The sequence below is a fragment of the Annulohypoxylon maeteangense genome, assembly GCF_022496945.1.
Source record: "Annulohypoxylon maeteangense strain CBS 123835 unplaced genomic scaffold GGS22scaffold_2, whole genome shotgun sequence".
Taxonomy (NCBI): domain Eukaryota; kingdom Fungi; phylum Ascomycota; class Sordariomycetes; order Xylariales; family Hypoxylaceae; genus Annulohypoxylon; species Annulohypoxylon maeteangense.
The window spans coordinates 2,238,868-2,260,700 of record NW_025953249.1 but is presented as its reverse complement, the minus strand read 5'-3'; the positions used below and the strand labels follow the sequence as shown (position 1 = coordinate 2,260,700).

At 48.4% G+C, this 21,833-nt stretch overlaps 7 protein-coding genes across 7 annotated transcripts; 3 read left to right on the top strand and 4 right to left on the bottom strand.

The window, feature by feature from the left end:
- Window positions 1-712: 712 nt before the first annotated feature.
- Window positions 713-5,215, top strand: GGS22DRAFT_153416 (uncharacterized protein). The gene is made up of 3 exons (XM_047959847.1): window positions 713-3,001; window positions 3,053-4,238; window positions 4,298-5,215. Exons 1-3 carry the CDS (start codon window positions 1,249-1,251, stop codon window positions 5,067-5,069), a joined length of 3,711 nt encoding a protein of 1,236 aa, XP_047823042.1. The 5' UTR covers window positions 713-1,248; the 3' UTR covers window positions 5,070-5,215.
- Window positions 5,216-5,848: 633 nt separating this feature from the next.
- On the bottom strand, window positions 5,849-9,406 carry GGS22DRAFT_177762 (Arginase/deacetylase; the record flags this gene model as incomplete). Its single annotated transcript, XM_047963535.1, has 2 exons — window positions 5,849-6,934; window positions 6,986-9,406. 2 exons carry the CDS (start codon window positions 9,404-9,406, stop codon window positions 5,849-5,851), a joined length of 3,507 nt encoding a protein of 1,168 aa, XP_047823041.1.
- Window positions 9,407-10,102: 696 nt separating this feature from the next.
- On the top strand, window positions 10,103-11,649 carry GGS22DRAFT_68670 (nucleotide-binding protein). The gene has a single exon (XM_047967798.1). It carries the CDS (start codon window positions 10,461-10,463, stop codon window positions 11,487-11,489), a length of 1,029 nt encoding a protein of 342 aa, XP_047823040.1. The 5' UTR covers window positions 10,103-10,460; the 3' UTR covers window positions 11,490-11,649.
- GGS22DRAFT_68666 (glia maturation factor beta) lies at window positions 11,545-12,366 on the bottom strand. Its single transcript, XM_047967797.1, has 4 exons — window positions 12,223-12,366; window positions 12,063-12,165; window positions 11,843-11,976; window positions 11,545-11,788 (listed from the first exon to the last, which is right to left on the bottom strand). Exons 1-4 carry the CDS (start codon window positions 12,223-12,225, stop codon window positions 11,600-11,602), a joined length of 429 nt encoding a protein of 142 aa, XP_047823039.1. The 5' UTR covers window positions 12,226-12,366; the 3' UTR covers window positions 11,545-11,599.
- A 648-nt stretch (window positions 12,367-13,014) lies between these two features.
- GGS22DRAFT_68634 (uncharacterized protein) lies at window positions 13,015-14,235 on the bottom strand. Its single transcript, XM_047967795.1, has 2 exons — window positions 13,412-14,235; window positions 13,015-13,339 (listed from the first exon to the last, which is right to left on the bottom strand). The coding sequence occupies exons 1-2, from the start codon at window positions 13,969-13,971 to the stop codon at window positions 13,150-13,152; spliced, it is 750 nt and encodes a 249-aa protein (XP_047823038.1). The 5' UTR covers window positions 13,972-14,235; the 3' UTR covers window positions 13,015-13,149.
- A 1,440-nt stretch (window positions 14,236-15,675) lies between these two features.
- On the bottom strand, window positions 15,676-17,521 carry GGS22DRAFT_177760 (Argonaute siRNA chaperone complex subunit Arb1-domain-containing protein; the record flags this gene model as incomplete). The annotated part of the gene is made up of 5 exons (XM_047963534.1): window positions 15,676-16,540; window positions 16,591-16,872; window positions 16,943-16,960; window positions 17,015-17,081; window positions 17,137-17,521. 5 exons carry the CDS (start codon window positions 17,519-17,521, stop codon window positions 15,676-15,678), a joined length of 1,617 nt encoding a protein of 538 aa, XP_047823037.1.
- Window positions 17,522-19,375: 1,854 nt separating this feature from the next.
- Window positions 19,376-21,491, top strand: GGS22DRAFT_153408 (inositol polyphosphate multikinase). The gene is made up of 2 exons (XM_047959846.1): window positions 19,376-20,049; window positions 20,112-21,491. The coding sequence occupies exons 1-2, from the start codon at window positions 19,949-19,951 to the stop codon at window positions 21,241-21,243; spliced, it is 1,233 nt and encodes a 410-aa protein (XP_047823036.1). The 5' UTR covers window positions 19,376-19,948; the 3' UTR covers window positions 21,244-21,491.
- Window positions 21,492-21,833: the final 342 nt, after the last annotated feature.

Genomic DNA, 21,833 nt, shown 5'->3' with positions numbered 1-21,833 from the left:
TTGAAAACAATGCAGCTACGTTAACTCATTAACACGATACCTACCTAGATATTTAAGTATTAGGTAAGGTAAATTATATCTGTTTGGTTTTCTTCTCATTAGTCTGATGAGTTACGTGATAAGAGTTGCTTGCTACAGCATCTCCTCATTACGCGATGTCTTCGTTAATAGCTGTGAGTTAGTTTGCTAATAGTCAATTCTGATTGGATGCGACTTCCCTTTTAAGTATGACGACTTAGAGATGAAAGCGCCACCAATTAGACCGGCAGGAGCGCAGGGACAGACCCATTTCCGGGGCTTTAAACCCCCCATACATACTTCGTACAGTGTTCTAAGGTTGTCTTATACCTCAACCTTGCATACCTCCATGATTTTACGGATTACCTACTCCTCACATTCCTACTTTCTAGAAAAGTCTTTAAAGGATGATATTTATGCAATGACACATTCTATCCTGCTAGAGCCATCACCTATCAGCCTAGTAGAAGTTGGCGGTGTGAGTTAGGACGGTCCGGTCATGGCCGCACAGTAGAACGGACCTGAGAAAATACACCGTCCAGAACCGTTGCAGTAGTATGCGAGCGAGAGCGAATCAAGGATACCCCGGACCAATAATAATATTTCCAGCCGTTTCTTCTCCCCACCTTTTTTGACGAACGCCCTGCTCGTCAACCCAAGGGCGCGGCTCCACATTCATTACATGGTTGGATGGGCCGCTTCGGCGATGGTCAGCAAAGACCGGGACCAACTTTTTACAGCGGTCGTGATAGCAAGACCGAACAAGATAGACGATGACTCTTCCTTCGCCTCTCCCGCTTAACGATCTTCATCGTCTTGCGTCCGGCTTTGGCGACAAGCGGAGCTGTATATGCGAATCATATCGTATATCGATATTACACGTTACAGCAACTCCCGCATACATTGTGCATATTGTATCCAGAGAGCGCTTGTCGCGTGCTTTAGTTTCCTTTTCCCCTTCGTCACCCTGCTTATTCGACCCTTAAGAAGTTAGTCGCGATTCCTATCATATCCTTCCCCAGACTATTTTTTCCCGTCTTTAATAGAAACGTATCCCCTTTTTACTCATCAGGCCGTCCTCTCCTGTTCTTTATATGCTTCCACTCTATCCGAAATCGCGGGTTGAGGCCGTAACAGGTGTGACGACTTAAACTGGCGCCCTTTCCATTTCAACTTACTGTTACGCCCTAGCCGTGAAACACTCTAGGTTGTAGATAACGCCCTTCCAAAATGACGACCATCGATGAGCTACCTGAGATGGAGTTCGTCAACTGGGATGGTACAGGAGTTGGCACTTCCTTCGATCCCGTGACAATATCGGAGGGCGCAGCCGGTACCTTCGATGCCGTCGCCACATCATCGGACCAACCAAACATGGACCTCATGTTCGGGGACGTTGAAGGTGATGACTGGTCGTACTGGGCCCTTGAACACTTCGAGTCAACTCAAGTGCCGCAGGACATCGACATATCGGCTCTCCCGGAACCGGAGCCCGCGGCAAACTCGCAGATGTACTGGGAGACGCCGGAGGCTCCATGCACCCATTGCGCCACCGGGGGTTACCAATGCAAGCGAATCCGTGAAGGTAAGTACAGAGGTTACTGTACGAGCTGCGTTGCCCTACGATGCGAGTGTAGCTTCGGGCCCCTGGATAACAACTTGACTGCCGAGGCGGGTACGACTTTCCCTGCGAACCCCTGGCCGATCATGGGCGATAGACCGGCGACTTCTATTCTGCACGAAGATGAATTGACCGCCATGGTCACTTCAGCTCCACCTCCTCACTGCCTGTTTACTTCAGAAAATAGACAGTCGCCGTCAAAGCCCCAGACTATGCCGAAGATTGGTGCTCGTTTTTCCCGCGAGTCAGTCAAGATTTTGAAAAATTGGGTTGTAACGCATAGCAGACACCCATATCCCACCGAGGAAGAAAAGGAGGGCCTACAGAAAATTACTGGCCTCAATAAGACACAGATCACCAACTGGCTGGCGAACGCTCGCCGTCGGGGCAAGATCCAACCGACTCGAGCCACATCCCCTCATGTCGGTCGAGGATACGCCCAAGCCATCGATATTCCACAGAGAAGAGGTACACCGGGACCTTTTGAGAGCATGAATCCGTTGCAACGTTGGGCGAATTCACCGCCAGAAAACGAACCGGCGTCCGTCGCAGCTATTGCTAGGGCTGTGTCAGCTTCTTCTTCTAACTCGTACTCACAAACTTCCGGATCTGGTCGAAATAGTCCTTACGTTTCCAATTACTCGGACGATGGATCTAGTAGGTCGCTGTGCAATCAGTCGTCTGCTAGTAGTCTTGGAACCTCCCACTCAAGTGGTGGCTCTTTCGCATCTGCGTTTTCTAGCAAATCACATGGCTCTTTTGGTTCTCTACCATCCTTCGTTCGAACTCGAGGGCGACGTCGTCGCCGCCGAGCTCCACCTAAGCGAGCTGACGAAAGTCTAAATCAGCCATTGAAGACTTTCCAGTGCACGTTCTGTACCGAAACATTCAGAACTAAACATGATTGGCAACGGCATGAGAAGTCGTTACATCTTTCCCTTGAGCGATGGATATGTTCCCCCGATGGACCCCGGTTTGTCAATCCAGAGAATGGTTTGATGAGCTGCGTCTTTTGCGGCGAGGCGAACCCTGACGATGCTCACACCGAGTCTCATAACTTTTCCGGATGCACCGAGCGAACACAGGAAGAGAGGACATTCTACAGGAAGGATCATCTACGACAGCATCTAAAACTCGTGCACAATGTGAGGTTCTTGCCGTGGGCCATGGACAGATGGCGAATAGCCTCTCCCGAGATCCGGTCGCGATGCGGTTTCTGCGGTGTCGTGCTGGACAGCTGGACGATCAGAGTTGACCACTTGGCCGAGCACTTCAAGACCGGTAACACTATGGCTGACTGGAAGGGTGACTGGGGTTTTGAGGCACCCGTACTTGAGATGGTTGAAAACTCTATCCCACCTTGTGAGAGACCAGAATACTTCTCTCCCACACAGCTTTCTGACTTGCCTTTAGATTTAATTCATGACGAGAGAAATACGCCACTACCTTACAGGGCTAGCACTGGCCCGCCAGCGACACCGACCAATGCTTACGAACTTCTAAAGATCGAACTTCAACACTGGATATCGGGTTTCACGGCGGATCACGGACGGATGCCAACTGACGCTGAGATACAGGTTGAAGCTTGTAGTGTTATTTTTGGTGCCGAGACCCAATTAAGACCTAACCGCTGGGAGACTTCTTCATGGCTGCGCGATCTTGTCGTGTCTGCAGAGGAGCAAGCTCGAACCGCTGCCTTCCGACCAATCCGGAACCCATTGGATAACCGAGTAACCTCGCTGCGTATCAATGGGAAGGAGGATATCTTCGAAGCCTGTGAATTTGAGCAGCAGATGCAGGATTTCGTCAAAGCTAAGCAGCTATTAGGTCTAACTGCCATGGATCATGAGCTCCAGGTCGAAGCTTGCCGTATCATCAGTAGGACGGAGGAGAAATCCAGCAGCACCTCTGAAGATATAGCAAATTGGATGCTTCGCTTGATATACGCGTCCCCGAAGTGGCTTGAAAATTTCAAGACACGGGCGTCTTTACCACGCACGGAGGACTTGGAGGATGTTAATACAAGGTCAAAGGATCCCAAGACCATCGACTCTACTATCCACAACTACAGTAGATTGGAGCGAGAGCTTGCAGAGTACCTCCAAGAGCAGAGATCGATGGGCATTGAACCCGGAGACGCCGATTTGCAGCGGCAGGCTCGTATCATTATCTACGATACAGATGATGGGTGGAATCAGACTGCAGCCGATGATAAAGAGTGGCTTTCTCGTTTCAGACAAAGACACTCCCCGAGCAAGACGCCAGCTACTATATCCACATCCAGTGGTTCTCCAATCAGTTTACGACAACAATCTAAATCGTCTCCCCCAAATCAGGCTGCCCCAAGGGACTCGCAATACGTTGGTCCTCTATTCGATAACCTACCGTCATGTCGTGACCAGCCCGGAATTCATGTTAGCATCAACAACTCTTCCATCAAGACAGGTCCCTTCTTTTTGAACGACACGAACTGCTATCGTCGCCTAGCACAGGGTCTCAACCGCTTCGTAGCAGCAACCATGTCCGCCAACAATCCCAACCGACATGTTCCCACTGATGAGGAAATCCAGTACCAAGCACGGTGGCTGATCTACGATGAGTAAGTCTACCCCCTTTTTAATCTCTTTCGCATCTATAAGTACTAAACCCCTCCCTTAGCGACGACCCCTGGAACCAAACCGCCGCCGACAACTTCGAATGGCTGCAACGCTTCAAACGCGACGCCAACATCCTGCCCGCCGACAGTGGCCCAGGCCTCGGCTCCAACGACGTAACCTGGGCGCCCTCCGAAGGCGGAACAGGCTTCGCACCCCCTTACGTAGCGCCAAACCCCGCCTCAACAATCGAGCCCCTATCCTCCGACCCCACCATTTTCCTCCGCGAAAACGCCAAGCCATTCGAGCCCTCCGCAGGTGCCGCAAACCGGTTCCTGCAGAGCTTTACGCGGCGCCATCCCGCTCCCGCGAAGGTATTCTGCAGCCGCGAGTTAGAAGACGGATTGACGGAGTACGTGCGCCGCGAGCTACGCCGCACCAACGGCGTTTTCCCCACCGACGACGCGCTACGCGAGCGCGCGCGACAGATCATGGCGATGCAGAAGACGAGCTGCGACGACCCTATCCTCCTCGAGCGGTTCAAGGCAAATGTACGCTCTGCCGCCACGCTGGCCGAGCCATTGGCTAGTGTACCCGAAATTACAAGCCTAGGGAGTGCGGGACCGCTTACCCCGGGGATAACGGCGGATCTGGCGACTGTAACCTACGATGAGCCCGTGTTGGTGCTCTCCAGGGATATGGATGTGGATTTCCATTTCACGGAGGCGGAGATGAATGATTTGCTGCTGGACGTAAGTCCTGATCTAGGCGGCGGTGGTGGTGCGGATCTGAATGATGGTATGACGGGGATTGACGGGACTGGGTTTAGGCAATGATCGGAAAATACTAGTAGTAATGATGTTAATGGTCGAGGTAGGAATGGCGGCCGTTTCTTCTCTTCGTATTCTCTTGGCACATTAGATACCATTTGGGAGCAATAGCTGTTGATGCTTTTTTGGGACGGGATGGGGTCGGGGTTGGGTGGGCGTAGGGGATTTGCTTTTTTGAACTTCACTACTCTTAATAGTATTAAAATTAAGATGAATTAACCATCACTGCATGCTTGAATAGTAACGGGCTACCCCTACGGACTCCGAACCCCTATTGGACTATTTCACCCGAGACAAGTGGCGTTAGAAGACCACACCGCTGTTATACTTAGTACCTAGAAAAGAAGATATTCATAATCACAATCAAGGCTCTTGATCATTTTAGTATGTACCAGTTAATTAGCTATAGTATGTGCAAACCGCGGGCACCGACACCACAGTATCCCGCCCGAACAACTTAAACATGAACTTGTAACGATTGACTCAAATGTCAAGACTAAAAAAAGGTATAAAAGGGTATCGTAAAAGCAGTAAAAAGAATCGCTAAACCCCCATTGAAAAAAGAAAACCAGTCGCCCGATGACAGGGCTTGTAGGTCTGCTTTCCCCCGTCCGCTTCAATTCCTTGTTGCCTATAAATATAAATATTTTTCCAAACGCTTTGTACAGTTGGTACTTCAGGGTATGCTACTATACTAGCATGATAATATACAGGGCCATCATCTACTTGTTTCGAGATGATCGGCGCAGGTTCTTGGGAGACTCTCGGCGTTTTCTAGGACCCTCCTAGGCTCCTTCGTTTGCCGTCTCAGACTTGTGCTTAGGACTTGTCGATGCCGGACGTGGCCCCTGACCTAGCTGGGGTGAAAATGGAATATCGGATGTGGCGGTGAACTGATGCCCGCCATGTCGAGCTGGTGTGGCCGGTGCCGAGGCTGCGCCGAAGCCCGGTTGCAAAGTTCTGCCGCGTTGGACCGGTACATCTGTGTTCGGCTCTAAAATCTGGACGGGATGTGACATCGGAACAGTGGTTGGTGGCGGGCCATCAGGCTGGTAATGTATAAAATTCGACGTCTGTCGAGCTGGACCCGGCGCCGGCTGAACTGGTGAACTTGATGTGAGTGGCGACTGATTGTACCTAACGGGCGCAAAGGTAGTAGACGCGCCTGTAGAGTTAGACCGATTGACCTCAGGTAACGGTGGTAAATCATTGTCACTAGTTTCCATGGGCAAGCTTGAGCTTGATCCAGAACCGGTACGGCCATTTGGACTGCTATCGTTGTTCCGTGCAGCGCCAAATTGTGCAGCGAGCATTGCGACAAGGCCATTTTCGGAGGCCACTGGCTGCGGCTGCGGCTGCGGTGGAACTTGTGTCTGTATCTGTGATTGTGAGGACATCGTCCTCGCCCTCTCGGCCTCAGCTCTCCGTCTAGCTTCCCTCTGTTCCGCATTCAAAACGCGGATCAAATGCTTATTTGCATTCCTACGAATTATAACCGTTTCAGGGGAGCTCAATTCTCCGGGGGGTGGCTCTATAGGATCATTGTCCGCAGGTGCGGGAGGAGGCGGCATCTCTGCGGATGGAACGGGTTCCTGTGCATGTAGAGGTGCACCCTCTGTCGTTGTCGCTGCAGCTCGAGGTTTTCTAGGTGCTCGAGAGCTTTCCTTCCTGGGTGCTCCTGGCCGGGTCTTCTTAACATTCAACGTAGGCGCCTGGCTTCGTACACTCATCGATGACTCGGGGCGTATACTTTGAGAGGTTGAAGGTCTGGGCATTCCACCATTCGTCCCATTGGCTGCGAGCAAAGATGCACCATTAAGTGGTTGCACAGGCCCAGAAACAGCTTTGTTCGGTATACCTCTAGCAAATGCCTGCAGGCCATTGTTAGACACTAGTCCAGTATATGTTGAGGTGTGCTTTACCTTCTCTGTTGCGAGACCTGTTGGGCCGCCAACAGTTCTTCTGCGGGAAACGGAATCATTAAGCTCGGCATAACTGACCGGCTTTCTCTCCCGCAAAGACTTTCTTGTGCCACCTACAACCGAAGCCGTATCGTCATTAGTCTGGTTGTTGTCCGCAAGGGATTGACGCTCGCGTTTAACCTTAGTTGGTGCAGTCCTGAGCTCTTCGGGCTTAAAGCTGTTGATCTGACGATCGTTCGGTATAAGTAGTTTGCTCAACTCATGAGCAGCAACGTTCCAGGGAACATCAGGGGGAGGAGGGCTCGGTGGTCGGTTAATCACTGCCGGGGTAGAAGAAGAAAGTCCCGAAACAGTACGTCGCACCTTAGTAGGATCAATAGCCCTCGCGCTTGACGCCTGCGTAGGAGAAGAATAATTACCGGGCGTAAAACTGCGAGGCTTTCTTGGCAACAGCTCGAGAGGCTGTTCGGTCATAGTGGCATCTAGTAGATCGAGTTCGGAAGCGGACCACCAGTTTGGATCGTATGGGAACCCAGGGATCTTAAGCTTGAGTTCATTCCCATTCAATGTATTTCGTCTGCTGACCGAACCAATCATACTGCTCATCTCATGACTAAGTCCAGCGGGAATTTCATTCTTGGGTGGTAGAGGTTCGTTGCCAGCTAAGCCGCTTAGGTGACTAAAGACACCTGAATAGAGAGCGCGGTCGCTATATCCACCCTCGAGAACACTGACGATTCTGCCGTCAATGTCCAGACCTTCTTCGGAAGCTAATCTGACTAAATCCCTAGTAAATCTGGCGTAGAACTCGGTTGGAACGTTGACTTTGTGTCGTTGCATACCGGCACCTTCCCACTCACTCGCATCAAATCCACCAGATATAAATATTGCCGCTTTGGATGTCTGCAAAGAACCGCGCAATCGTTCTGCATGGGTACGGAAAAAGACTCGCATCTTATCGAACAAGATGGAGTATCTAGATCGGTATAGTTGCCAGAATTCCTCCAGTGTCTTCCACTCCTGTAAGTGAACATTCCAGATTGACTGGCCATACGCATTCTCAATACAGACGCTGGCATTTTTGATGATATTCTCGTCGCCATTCTCACAAGGGAAGGAATTGATATCGTGCAAACTAAAGTATCCGATTGCTGTCTTCTTCCACAGCGCCGCATTTCCCTTTAATGCCTCTCTACGTTTATTGTGATCCCATGTGATAGACTGGGATCCATCTCCGTGATGCAGGTCGAAATCGATGATTGCAGCGTGGGTCATCCCGTGGTTCTGGAATGCGTGCATTATTCCGACATGAACGTTGTTGACCCAGCAGAATCCCGAGGGGTACGATGCTGAGCAATGGTGACCGGGAGGACGAACTGCGACGAATGCGCGCTTGTGGGAGGAGTTGTTGAAAACCTCATCGACGGCCTCACAAACGGATCCGAGGGCTCCTTCGATGGCGTTTTGGGACTCCGAGCATAAATACAGGTCCCCTTTATGGAATTCCTGTGGAGGTCCGTCATCTCCCCGGTTTATCTCGGGTCTGCGTACCTCGGTTTCCTTGAGGGCAAGGTTTTGTTCCGCGGAGCCGCACATGAGCTTTAGCTCATCCATCCACCGGGTTCCGTGGACGTTCGTGACGGTCGTAGAAGTAAGAGAAAGGATCCGCTGTGTCTTGCGGATATGGAAGGGAACGCTAGGGAGTGATTGGGGGTCGAGGTGAGGGTGGATGGGGTATTTTCCGTCGCAATGACGCTCCCCGAGTCGAATATAGGCCATGGATAAACCGAGAACGCTGGCTTGAATTCTCTCTGGGCGTTCGACAATGTCGTTTATGTTCGCCCTGACCCCGATAGGCCTAGAATATCTGTGGCCATAGCATGCGTCGTGAAGAATAACGACGGTATCTGATGGGTTTTGCTCCACGGTGCTGCCGTGAAGCAATCCCAATTCTTTCTGTAAATACCCACTTGCTACCTGAGCGGCAGTTGGAGGTAGCTTTTCTTCCATAATGAGCTTCGATTGGGATGGTGATAAAAGGTTGGCGGCGCTGCCGCGGCGGGAGGGTGCACGGCTTGGTGTAATTCCGTTTGCGGAGTGTAAAGAATTCATTGAGGATTTTCTAAGTAGGGAGGGAGTTGACGAGCGGGATTGGGTCATCAATCCATTGGAGGTAGAGCGGTGCAGAGGACTTCGAGACGATGTTCTAGTACTAGGAGAAACAGAAGATAATCTTGCAGGTTGTTGCGGAGTCGCATTGGAATTTGGAGAGGTTGATAATCTTCTAGTTGAAGAATTTAAAGGTGAGGTGGAAAGTGACAGTTTATTCAAGGACTGTACGAGTTCTGTATCGTCGTGGGTGGCCTGGCTGTTCGATTCGGCCAGCCTAAACTGAGCTCGACTGCGCTCCGGTGAAGCCATGATTTCGACTTCTTCATTCGTCAACCTCTAAGACCTTAGGAGCTGATACGGTAAATTAAAAAGGGATTTCCAGCAATTGAAGTTTCTATGTAGTTTTTGTATTTATAAAAGAGAGTTAAGAAGAGATTGAGGGCGTGTTCCCCTTGAAATATTGAAGTTGGCGATCTTAAGGGTTGGTGGTTTTGACATTATGAAAATTGTCGCGCGTCGCGTTTCCATAGTTGACATAAAGCGCTGAAATCACGTGTAAGTACCTGCTAACTGGGTCGCACCAGCAACAAATTGCCCCTCTGCCCCTCTGTTCTGACGTAGTAATTGTGTGTTATTCCAGACCAGTGCAAATAAACACAAACTTTGTTGATGCTTTTTCTCAATTCACTTTATCTAAAGAAAGGAAAAGAAACCTTGAATTTTAATTAAAAAGAAGTACTAGGTAAGGTTGGCTAATACTTCAAATTCCTGGGGAGATAAAATAACCCAAAAATTACCTAGTAGATATCCAATCCAAGGGTACTGATGTATATCGCTGCAAAATCGTACTCAAGCTCTATATGAACACTACACATGAGAATTACCTGTAATATTGATTGTACGCAGATTTTCCTTTATCGAAGATTGCTATAGTCCAATTTGACAACTATATCAGTTTTCAGGTCAGATATTGATGTTATAAAAAGACGATTCAAGGGAATATGTTCATAATCTGTCAAAGTACATACAGAGGTACATAGGTACATTCAAAATCCCATTAGGCGGGCAGACGGGTATGTAAGTACATGTGGCGATCTACAGAAATCTGCCCCACTAAGTAGCATCCGAAAGCGCTCCAAATGCACACTACAGTGCATTATCGATAGCGATAGCGCTTGAGTTTCCATCGGCTCCCTTCATATGTACATCCTCTCGTTTCTTTTCGATTTCTAAGCAAGCCTCACACATTTAAATCAGCAACCCGTCCATGTTGTAGGTAAATTACTTGAGCCAAAAAGAAACAGCGTCATTCGAGAATACGACAACCCAATTTTAATCGACCCAAAGGTACGATTCCGTAACGATGGCACCCTCGTTGGAAGAGCCCGAGCCCGTCCAAGATGTCCTCGATAACCCTCTAAAGGAACGCCCCCAACTCGTCGCACCCGAACCTGAGCACTGCCCAGGCCCCGAATCACAAAATGCAGGTAAAGCCGACTCCTGCGCTGGGTGCCCGAACCAAGCCATATGCGCCTCAGCGCCCAAGGGCCCCGACCCGGATATACCGCTAATCTCGGAGCGATTATCTGGAGTCAAGCACAAGATCCTCATATTGTCAGGTAAGGGGGGCGTGGGCAAGAGCACATTTACGAGTCTGCTGGCACACGCTTTCGCCACCAACGATGATATGACTATCGGTATCATGGACACGGATATTTGCGGTCCTAGCATACCTAAGATGATGGGCGTCGAGTCCGAGACGATACACATAAGCAGCACCGGCTGGTCTCCCGTCTGGGTCGCCGACAACCTAGGCGTAATGAGCATACAATTCATGTTACCTAATCGCGACGACGCAGTCATATGGCGTGGTCCTAAGAAGAATGGGCTGATCAAGCAGTTCCTAAAAGAGGTCGAGTGGGGCAACATGGACTTCCTATTAGTCGACACACCACCGGGTACGAGCGATGAACATTTAAGTGTTAACAGTTTTCTAAAGGAGAGCGGTATAGATGGGGCTGTAATGGTCACCACACCGCAGGAGGTCGCTCTTCTCGATGTGAGAAAGGAGATCGATTTCTGCAAGAAGGCCGGAATACGGGTATTAGGACTAGTAGAGAATATGAGCGGCTTTGTGTGTCCGAAGTGCACGCACGAGAGCCAGATTTTCAAAGCTACAACGGGTGGCGGCGCAGCTCTAGCAAAAGAGATGGGTATCCCATTTTTGGGCGAGGTACCGCTAGATCCAAGAATAGGCATGGCGTGCGACTACGGGGAGAGTTTCTTCGACGCTTATCCCGATAGCCCAGCCTGTAAAGCACTAAAGGGTGTCGTTAGAGGTGTTGCGAACGAGATAGGTCTCGAAGCACACGAGGTAATGCCCGACGACTGAAAAGACTAAAATAGCAAATAAAGCTAGAATCATCTCGCTACATTTCGCAAGGGGGGTTTTCTCCAATATCGAGGCGTAACCAATCCATACATATACCACGCAAGGGCAGCCTATTCGGCGCCCAGCTTCCCCGGAATCTCCTCCAGGTCCTCGACATTCTCGATGTCAAGAACCTTACCAACCTCGGCCGTATTCCTCATCAACTCCTTCGCGCCCGCGTACGTCATACGGCTTTCGGCATTACACGTGTTGGGAAGGTAGTACAGGAGGACGTAGGGGACGGACATCCGGCCGGATGGCTGCAGCACGATCAGTATGTCTTAAGCTTGAACGGGTGGGGTGGGCGGAAATACAAGAGTTAGAGGATAGCTCAATAGAATATAGCGCGGCGAGTTGTCTGGTAGTTCGTCGGCGATCTCCTCAAGGGATTTATACACTATTTTATCCTCATCTTGCTTGATCTCGTGCGTCTTCTTATCGATGTAGTCTATTGGGATTTGTGTCGTATCAGCTAGAATTCTATAGATACAACCCATTTCAGGCAAAGAGGGTTACACGGGCAGACGTACATACAAATGACAGCTTGGGGTCCACTAGCTCTCGAAGTAGTTAAGCGAAACTTGCGTAGGTGGTCTTTCGTCTCCTGCGAGAAAGTGTAGAGTCTTGCTTCAGAGCTCTAGTTGAAGGTCAGTACAGAGTAATTAGGGATGTAATAGGTACTGAAAGGCTTTACCATCTTGACTTTATCTATCCACAAAATCCAATCTTTCTATTTCAAGTTTTTAATAGCTTGGAGAAAGTGTCTGGTATATTAAGTTTGCTAAGTCGTGTATGTATACAGAATAGGTACAGAAATAGCAGCGACGCAGACTCGGATGAAAGTCAGTCGATAAGTAACTAACCCCGCCCCCACCATGACGAACCTACTGGGTACCACCGACGGATTCAGGGATTCGTGTCAAATGTCTTAGGCTTAGCTAAGCTCTATATCCACATAACTAAACAAGCCTCTTTGTTATTCGAGGAGATGTGGAATCTATCAAAATATTCATTTCGTCATAAAAAAGAAAATTGGTTAAATATATCCCAATAACAGACCTCAAGAAACTCAAGAATGTCTACATTGGTAGGTAAGTATCGAGACAAAAAAGGGATTATAACTAAAGTAAACCGGTAAAGAAGAAAGGAAAGAAAGAAAGAAACGGCCACGAAAACTACGAGTGGATAACCAAATCCAGTGTCTAGATGCCCTCGGGTATTTAATACATATTTATTATGTGTGTCTATTGGGTATAACCTACAACATAAGTTTTCCCTTAATATCTCAGACACCTCCCTATTACCCATGACGGGAGTTGGAAACAGAATTCGCCTTCGAAGTATCTCATAGCCAACCTTTCCCTACCATTCCCGATAATCCTCGATATACCTATACAGAACAACTAATCCATATCATAATATCATAAACACCTTGGGGTATAAAACGTCTACCCATCCATCAAAGATCTAACCCATCGCTCTCACGCCTATCGATGGCCTTGGTGGTAGGATAGACCGTGTAAAGGGGACTCTCGGTAATATTCGTATGGCCGCATATTGCATCCACGCGGATGAAATATTAAAGGGTATATTCAAATCGGCAAGAATATGAGAGTCGGTTTCATCTGTAATTCGTCTCCTTCATTTGTGTCGCCCTTGATCCCTCCCGATGACGGCTCTGTGCTACCCTTTCTCCGTATGGCCCTGGCCATCCTGGTAGTTGCTGCGGATATACTGTCACCACAGAATCGTCCGAATTCCTCCGCTGGGTCTCGACGCACGCACGCACGAAAAGCGTGAAATGTATAGCCCTGCTCTCTCGTTAGCAACCTACAACCCCAAACACACCATCACTGGATCACACCAGCAAAAATCAAACCTACCATAACATAACAGAGAACGCAATCAGAGTCTGCACCTCCGAGCGATACGACGCATCGTTGATAAGCTGCTTATAGCTCTCAGGGCAGAAAAACTCCGTCGTCTCAACCCTCCTCCCACCATCATCAGTCCAAGCATCAACATCATTCCTCACAGCCCAATCCGGATCACTCGAGTCGCGCTCCCACTCATTACACGGCTCAACACTGCGCTGAACACTCCTCCACAAGACGCAGCTATAGAAAAGCGCCAGTATCAAAGCCAGGAAGATAACGAGCTGCGCAGCGACATGCGCGCCGGGGTGTATGCCGCGCCCCGGCGCGCTCTTCCGCCTCACGAACAAAGTCAACAGCTCCGCAAGCGTCCAAGCGGCCGTGACGACCGCGATGGGGATCGTGAGGATGCCGACGCCGTTGCCGTGGTCCCAGGTCCGCGCGCCGCTGATCCCAAGCAGAATGGCGCAGCACGCGAGCGAGGCGCACTGCAGGAGGATTTTGGCACGCTGCCAGGAATGCCCCGGGGCCGGCGAGGCCGGCGGGCGGGATCGTCGCTGGGGATCCATCGATCCGCTTCTGCTTGCGGGCGAGATCTTCCGAATGCGAGATATCGATATGTATGTGCGTATGTAAGTAAGTACGATTTGACGTAGCACGTACGTACGTATGTATATATGTGTATGTATGTAAGTGCAGGAAATATTATCTCAAGTTTCAAACAAATAACCGCCCGACAAAATGGATACGAATAGGTAATAAGCAAACCGACGAATTATGAGAAAAAAACAATTATGTAGTGGTCAGTAAGTAGTGATTAGAAATTACATAGAATGGGGGGGAAATACAGTTCACCCCTTGTATTAATGTTAGTTTGTTTCAATATAAATACCGTTATGAACTAGGATATGGAAGTCTCGAGCAGGGCTTTAATACGTATTTCTGAAACGTATAGATTTTTATTCTTTTTTATACCGAATAATAATAGTAAAATGCTAATCGGCTATAATATAAAAAAAATTATATGTTTTAAGGATAAGATTCCATTACGTTATTTAAGGTTGAAACCTGGCGAGATACTTCTTTAACAGGCCTTGATGAAGTATAAAATCGATTTCGTGCTAACATTAATACAAGGGGTGAACTGTACAGCCGGGCGACGGATAGGGCGTAAAGAAGGAGGAGAAAGGATAGGATCGGCGGGAAAAGAAAGGCGTGGAGAGGCAGGACGGTCTCGACTCATTTCCTTCCAGCAAACAGAAAAAAGTGCTTGTCCCATCCACTTCGGTCCGTGCCGAGAAAACGGGCAAGCCAATGCCCAGCGGTCCTGCCTTTCTTGCCTTACAAGTTGGCCCTCCGCCAAACCTCGCCAAGGGCTTGGGTGGGATGTCGAGTGAGATCTCTGTAGTTAAATTGCCCTGTCCGGGGTAGTAGACCTTCGACACGCTGTCACCCTAATCACCACGTCCGTAGCCTCGCCTGTGCCTGCCCAAGACGAGTCGCCTGCATGAAAAATTCAATATATCGTCGGCAGTCACTTGGCCAATTCCTCCTCCTTACTCGCCCGTCCGACGTTTTTTTTTGCAAATCCGCGGCGACCAACCCGCAGAAGCGGGCTATCATCATATCTATCTATCTAGGTGCCTAGCGACGAAGCTGGGCGCCGCGGCATAATGCCCAGCTCGCGAGGAGAAAGCCAAGAATATGCCATGCTTACTTTTAGGTAACGACGCGGCGCGGCGAGCGTGCCAAGGAGCGAAACGGCTCAGATTTGCCCATGCCACGATACGCCCCGTCTTTGCTAGGCCGCTAGGCGCCACGGCACCAAGAGGTCAAGGACACCGAAATCCAGGACTTTCATAACCTTCGCATCCGCCAAGTCGTTAGAATCTCTTAAGTGTCACGCGAGTGGTGATAGCGGTGCACATCCATACCTCATGCCCAGTAAAGTCGGAGGATCGGATTTACAAGATAGAAAGCCCTAGCCCTTGCCCCAGAGAAGAAAACTACACAAGTTAGCCATAAAGCCCATACGATTTTTAAGGCCGTAAATTCATCTCATTCATTTGCCTTGCGGCTAGCTATCTTAATGGGTATAGCAATGGGTATCTCGAAGCAAGCATCACGATCCAGGTTACCATTCCACCCCCAGACGCCGAAATCGAAAGCGTCATAAAATCGCACAGTAACTCAAGACTCATATAGAGATATTGGCACCGATCCAAATTCTGGTACCAAATCTCATTTCTCCCACCGGCATAGTAAGCTTGCCATCACGACTTTGGTTCATCCACTGCGAATTCGGTGGCCATGACCTTCTCTTCGGCATCGGGATGAGAGACTGACGGAGGAGGTCGCTCGTTGGGGACGGGGTCCTTCCAACCCTCCATCAGCATCTGTGGGAGGAAAAGATCCCACGAGACGCGGATGTCCTTGATCTCCTTGATGAAGCGAAGACCGATGTCAAGTTCACACACAATTGCCCGAATCTTCATGTCCTTGCTCAGCTTTTTGAGTAATTTCTCCTCGAGGAGAAACTCTTGATACCCCTGGTTTCTGATCTTGAATTGTCCGGATCGAAGTATGTTGTTGTAGCCGTGGTCGATGATGGACTTCTTCAACTGGAGTAGGCCACACGGCACACCCTTGCCCTTGTGACCGGCAGCCTCAAGTTCTTCTTCTACAATCGAGTAGCCGCTCGGGTGAGGAATGTGTATAGCATATACGATGTACGTCTCTTCTGTCTCGCTGATCACATGAGTAGTAGTAGGGTCGCTTGAACGCATAAGGCGCTGCTGGATCCATCCTTGAGCTGAAGTCAGGACCGTGACGCGGAATGAGACTACTTTATCATAGAGTTCCCCCGTAATCTCTCCCTGGGACTTGTACACCTCCCCATCGCAGAAGAGCTCTTTGCAAATAGTGTTGAAATTGCCTGGCATTTCCTGAAGCAGCTCGTGCATCATGCGTAACTCGATAGGGGCAAAATCGCAGAGTGCTTTGGCGCGTCCGATGTCATCGTTATACTCGGGACAGACGTCGTGCATCAAGATGTAATTGAGGAAGTTCTTGACAAGGTTTGCGGCTAGTTTGTTCGCCGTCTCGTCGTACAGGTACAAGCTCGGAACGACTCGAGATCTATTGTCTATTAGCACAAATGTTTCATAACTAATTCCACAACAGCTTACAGGAATCCCCTGACGATGCCATGGAAGTCAACAGTCCAGTCTTGAGGCTCGACAGGGTTATAAAATCGACTACCGCCAGTACCAACGAAGTCAGTTGCAGTCATCTGGCGAATAGAATCCGCATCTGCCTCAGCTAGAGCCTCACGATCTTCGGCAAAACCGGTGAACTGGCGTGGAGATGCATCAATGCCACCAAGCCATAGGTACTTGTTGAACAGCATAGTGCGTTCGCTGTCCAATCGGCGGCTGGCTCGGTAGCGCTGAAGGCATTGCTCGATACGTCTGTATTTGGTTAGCTATCAGCTATCAAAATTATGTGTCAACTTATAAAGGTAATGTTTAGGTTTCGTACTCGGAAAACGGTCGTGATCTGTACAACTGTCAGTCAGCATGAAATAATTAGCCTCGCGGTTAGTAAACTCACTCGCTATAGATCTCATTCTTCTCCTGGGTTGCTTCGGCAGGGGTTATAGGAGCGTCAGCATAGAATTCTAGTTCGTGTTAGTCGTACGTAATTTGTTCTACATGGTTATACGAATGATCTACCTTCGAAGCCGGTAACACCCTTGCGGGCAGCTGCTCCATGTTTCTTGTTCTTAGACTTTCGTTTCTTCTTCTTCGTCTCGGACTCGGCATCTGGGTGAGCTCTTATGTCGATAGCGACGCTAGCCTTGTCACCATCGGAAGTAGGGGTGTCATTGGGAGCGTTACTGGGGGTACCATTGATAGCCTCTCCGTCATAGCCGGGTTCGGCATTCTCATTCTCAAGCTCGGCTCCATTTTCATCCTCACGATTAGGCTGGGAAATATCGGCCTCTACTCCGATAACTGTTCCCTTATCTTGGTTCGTGTCAGACTGACCGCTACTTGATTCGTCCGTGGCCGTGGCAATGTCGATGTCGTTAGTCTGCGGAGATGTGTCTTCCGCCATAATAGGTCCTTCCGTTGATTCGACAGGCGAATCTTTGGGCAGATCTGCCATATTCATGCCGTAAGTATCAAACTAGGGCTGAATATGTGTTAGTAGCTACAGACCCGGGCCGATGTTCTAGAAAAGTGTGGAAAAGTTGCGGAAAAGGTAAAGAAAGCGGGCAGTGACAAGTAGGTGATGTGAGGCTGAGGTGCATAAGCATAAGGCATGCGTGAGTTAGTGTAAGGAAGGAGGTGCCGGTGCTGGTGCCCTACCTGGGTAGTAGCCACCACGTATCTACGCGTACCTTTTTGGGTTGCTGAATGTTCTTTCTATTATCCTAGATACCTTTAGGAAGGTAGGCGGGAAAAATTAAATATTTGATAGAAGTTTGCAAGGGATATAACGTACCGACCGAGCTATGAGGTAAGGAAATCGGATGATAATGTTATCAGGGCATTAGATGTGTCGGTGTCAATGCTTGATTATTTGGGTAGAAGCCTATGCTAACCTCAATAATTAGACGTTCAGTAGGAGCTAGAATATAGCTGGTTTACAGGATGTGTGACGGTTAGTAGATCCAGAGATGCCAGGTAGGTGTTCTGATTGTGAGGGATCTTAATAAGGTTAAGATGGTTTCCTCCATTAGCCACTATTTTGAGAATGAATATGGATATTATCACCATGTTTGAATTACTTCATTATAAGTAGAATACCTAGTATCCACTGACACATCTAAAAGTGACACATATGACAAACACCCTTTAAAGCATACTTTTGGCATAGGTCGTAACTACCTAGACAAACGCAAGTCGCCAACCGTTACCGTCTGCATAGCAGCTTCCGTTGTAACGTTCACTGCCTAACACATGAAGTTTAAATATCAGTAAGAACATTGATGTGAACAAGACATTTAAGAAAAAAAAACCTGACCTTGTTAGCCTGTGGAATTAGGAACGAAGAATTATTCTTAACCCTTTTAAAATATGTTTATTAATGTCGTTTTTTGAAGAAAAAAAATCATTCGCAGCTGAATGTGATTATATGATGAGATGATACTCACCTTGCAGATTCCCTGCAGCCGTCCGTCTCACGCACCTTGGAACTCGGAAGGGGGGAAACTTGTGGTTCAGCTGATGATAAGTCTTCTCAGTCGTCTATTTAGTAACTGAGATTCCGAATTCGAATCTGATTAATCTTCGGTCGCTAACACTGCCCGGTTATTCGCAATCTTTCCATAAGAATACTTAAGTAAGACATGGGTGCACCAGGTGAATACGCAGGTCTCCAGGTGATCTTTCACGTACCCGGTGATAGCTGCGGCCAACTAGATGGGGTAGTTGGCTGAAGTTTGCCCTGCCCGCGCCCCAAGTTTCCGGAATGAGTCAAGTGATTGCGGCAAATGGCGTCCGAGGCAGACTGGATTATTGGTATTTGGGTACTTACCAGGTACATAGGTACATAACTATAACTATTGACAGATGTGGCTGAGCCAGTAATATTCAGCAGAGCACAAATTCAACCATTAATCCATCCCTATCTTTCTGGCGAAGTGCCTTCCCGCCACTGAAAATAGTGGATATTCCGTCCCATCCGTTTAGGGCAGAGCTGATAGTTCGTGCTCTCATTGGTTACGATGTTCTAGGTTTCAAACGCATTTCCCTAAGTCGTGCAGCTTAAAAGATCTTGCCGCACCTGGGTCATTGCTGCGGTCGAATGTTTGGCTGAGACTTACGCAATACTGCATATGTTTTTTGCCCTCTTTGCCGTGGCCCAGCCGCGCTTCATCATGTTATACCATGCTACCTACTAGGTAGTATGTTATGCAACAGTTAGTAGGTGTAACTTATTTCATCGTATCCATGGATGTTTTCAGATTTCTATATTTCTACTTAGGTGTACCTACTGACAGCCCTAGAATCTGGATGTATCTATTGTGCAGAGCTGACGTGCACTAAAATAATAAAGCAGGCGCGGCCTTGATCTAAGCGGATCCCTGGCGGACCTTCGATTTCAGGGACCCTTGGAAATTACCATTTCGGGCACCTTTAACTTTAATCCTTCCACTCCTTGCAGTCCTTTGTAACGGCTTGTCCTGTTTGTCCCACATGGAATATTAACCTTCCTGAATCTCTTACTTTCACGACCCCGTGAATCAAACTTCCAACAATACACGTGAACATTCATGCGGATCATGTAACATAAGCTCATCTTGCTACCATCAGTAAACAATACAGATCTCCCTTTTTCCACAATACTTTGTTCAAGCTACCTCATTGTCAATTTTTAACACCCAATTCATTCATACATCTACCAACCACCCAGGCCAGCTGTCGGTCTTTGTCCTGCATCCATCCACTATAAAACTTCGGAGCAGAAGAACTTAAATTTATTGGTAGCATGCAGAACGAATAGACGTACTGGCTATTATCACCAACACAAGAGAAGATGTTGGTTTCTCGAGATACTATCAAAAATGGCGGAAGTAAGGAACGGGAACTACCTAAACGGGATGACCTAAAAGATTACAATTACGCAGTCGCTGGACAGTACGCTTCACTTCCTATCCCTTTTATCGTGCCTGGTTATACTAATATACGTTTATTGACAGTGCTGGAACCATGTGCGACGCTGATGGAGAGCTTTTTATCAAGCCGTGTACGCAGTCCGAAGTCGAATTCTACGAATCAGCGCACGCACTGCATCCCGATTTTGCAGAACTTATGCCTATGTACATAGGCACTTTATCCCTCAGCAATTCCACCGATCAGGCGTCGATACACGCGCAAATACCGAACCTCGTTGAACATGCAGATATCCCCTTTTCCATGAAAGAGGAAATCCAATCGCATTTACACCTTGCGGATCGCACACCAGTAGCCGAAACGCCCGTTCAAAAACAAATTAAACCCGATAATGATAAATGGATTCCTAACAAAGCGCGAAAGATTGCGACGGACCAGGCGGTGGTGCTAGAAAACGCCTCTTTCGGCTTCAAGAAGCCTAATATTATGGACGCGAAGTTAGGAGTTCGGCTATGGGCTGACGACGCGCCATTAGAGAAGAAGGCACGGTTCGATAAAATCACCAAAGAAACAACTCATAAGAAATTTGGGTTTCGCGTGGCAGGAATGCGAGTATACAACGGATCCACAGACGAGTCTGAGTTGGATAATGAAGGATTCAAGATTTTCGACAAGGACTGGGGAAGATATACGGTGAACGAGGCCAACATAGTCGACTCATTTAAAAAGTTCATTTTTAATGAGGCTGCTGGCATCGATGAGGAGCTTGGCAAGACTGTGGCCGGACTATTTGCGGAAGATCTTCGAAGAGTACAAGAGGTTCTCGAAAACGAGGAAAGTCGGATGTACTCTTCTAGCTTGCTCTTCGTTTTCGAGGGTGACGGCGAAGCACTGAGAGCAGCCATCGAAGAATGGAAGGCTGATTCTACTATATCAGCAGAAAGTAAAAGAGGTGCCACTCGAGGCCCTGTCTCTAACCTTAGAGTGGATAGTGGCATTGGCATGAACGAAGAAGACCTCGTTGAGCCCACGGCGCTGGAAGACTTTGACGGACTAGAGGATGACTCGGACGAGGAGTCAAGTCTCCCAAAGATATATTCCTTGAGATTTATCGACTTCGCACATGCGACATGGGAGCCGGGCCAGGGACCGGACGAAAATGTGCTCCTTGGCGTTAAGAGTCTCACAAAGATCTTCAAAGATATATCGGAATCATAGACTCGGGTAAGATGGGATCAAAATCCGGAATAGAGCCGTGTGGGCGGTCCGGAAAATACACAGCATATGCATAGCCCATTCGATGGCACGGGTCATTGGATGGACAGAAGAAGAGTAAACCGGCGTCCGGTGGAAGATGTCTCTCAAAAGATACCCTTACTATTACTCCAGCCTTTGACATCCATCATAGAGGACCACTCCTCGTAGGATTCTTATTTACGATAATGAAATTTATATCCATATCTAAAGTTGCTTTATTATACACTTAATGATAATGATTAGTGGAATGTGATGACATAGATTTACTTCAGGTATCCTATATCAGAGAAAAATAAGGCATAATAGGGCATTCCCCAGCCGATGCTTACCTCTATCCAGTAGAGTACTAGGTATATAATGGTTTGTAACTACCAGATCTATGGACTTATTGGTTTCAATGTTGAAGTAATTACCCCACGTCTCGTCAAGTACCTGCATAGCTTCTCCTCAGGTACGCGTAGTTTTACCCCGCCATAGAAGCTGCAAAGAACTATGTTAGAAGCTTAGAACGGTTAGACCCACTTTACATAGCATTTAGTCCTAACCTGAGC

What these genes read in the sequence shown, in the direction of transcription:
- GGS22DRAFT_68634 (XM_047967795.1), bottom strand. Translation starts at nt 13,971, where the DNA reads ATGGATCCCCAGCGACGATCCCGCCCGCCGGCCTCGCCGGCCCCGGGG. An exon ending in GCGTTCTCTGTTATGTTATG is followed by an intron (nt 13,340 to 13,411) that starts GTAGGTTTGATT and finishes ACGAGAGAGCAG; the next exon opens with GGCTATACATTTCACGCTTT.
- GGS22DRAFT_153416 (XM_047959847.1), top strand. Translation starts at nt 1,249, where the DNA reads ATGACGACCATCGATGAGCTACCTGAGATGGAGTTCGTCAACTGGGAT. An exon ending in TGAAAACTCTATCCCACCTT is followed by an intron (nt 3,002 to 3,052) that starts GTGAGAGACCAG and finishes ACTTGCCTTTAG; the next exon opens with ATTTAATTCATGACGAGAGA. An exon ending in CGGTGGCTGATCTACGATGA is followed by an intron (nt 4,239 to 4,297) that starts GTAAGTCTACCC and finishes CCCCTCCCTTAG; the next exon opens with CGACGACCCCTGGAACCAAA.
- GGS22DRAFT_68670 (XM_047967798.1), top strand. Translation starts at nt 10,461, where the DNA reads ATGGCACCCTCGTTGGAAGAGCCCGAGCCCGTCCAAGATGTCCTCGAT.
- GGS22DRAFT_153408 (XM_047959846.1), top strand. Translation starts at nt 19,949, where the DNA reads ATGTTGGTTTCTCGAGATACTATCAAAAATGGCGGAAGTAAGGAACGG. An exon ending in AATTACGCAGTCGCTGGACA is followed by an intron (nt 20,050 to 20,111) that starts GTACGCTTCACT and finishes GTTTATTGACAG; the next exon opens with TGCTGGAACCATGTGCGACG.
- GGS22DRAFT_68666 (XM_047967797.1), bottom strand. An exon ending in TGGACCCCAAGCTGTCATTT is followed by an intron (nt 11,977 to 12,062) that starts GTATGTACGTCT and finishes AAATCCCAATAG; the next exon opens with ACTACATCGATAAGAAGACG. An exon ending in TGAGCTATCCTCTAACTCTT is followed by an intron (nt 11,789 to 11,842) that starts GTATTTCCGCCC and finishes ATCGTGCTGCAG; the next exon opens with CCATCCGGCCGGATGTCCGT.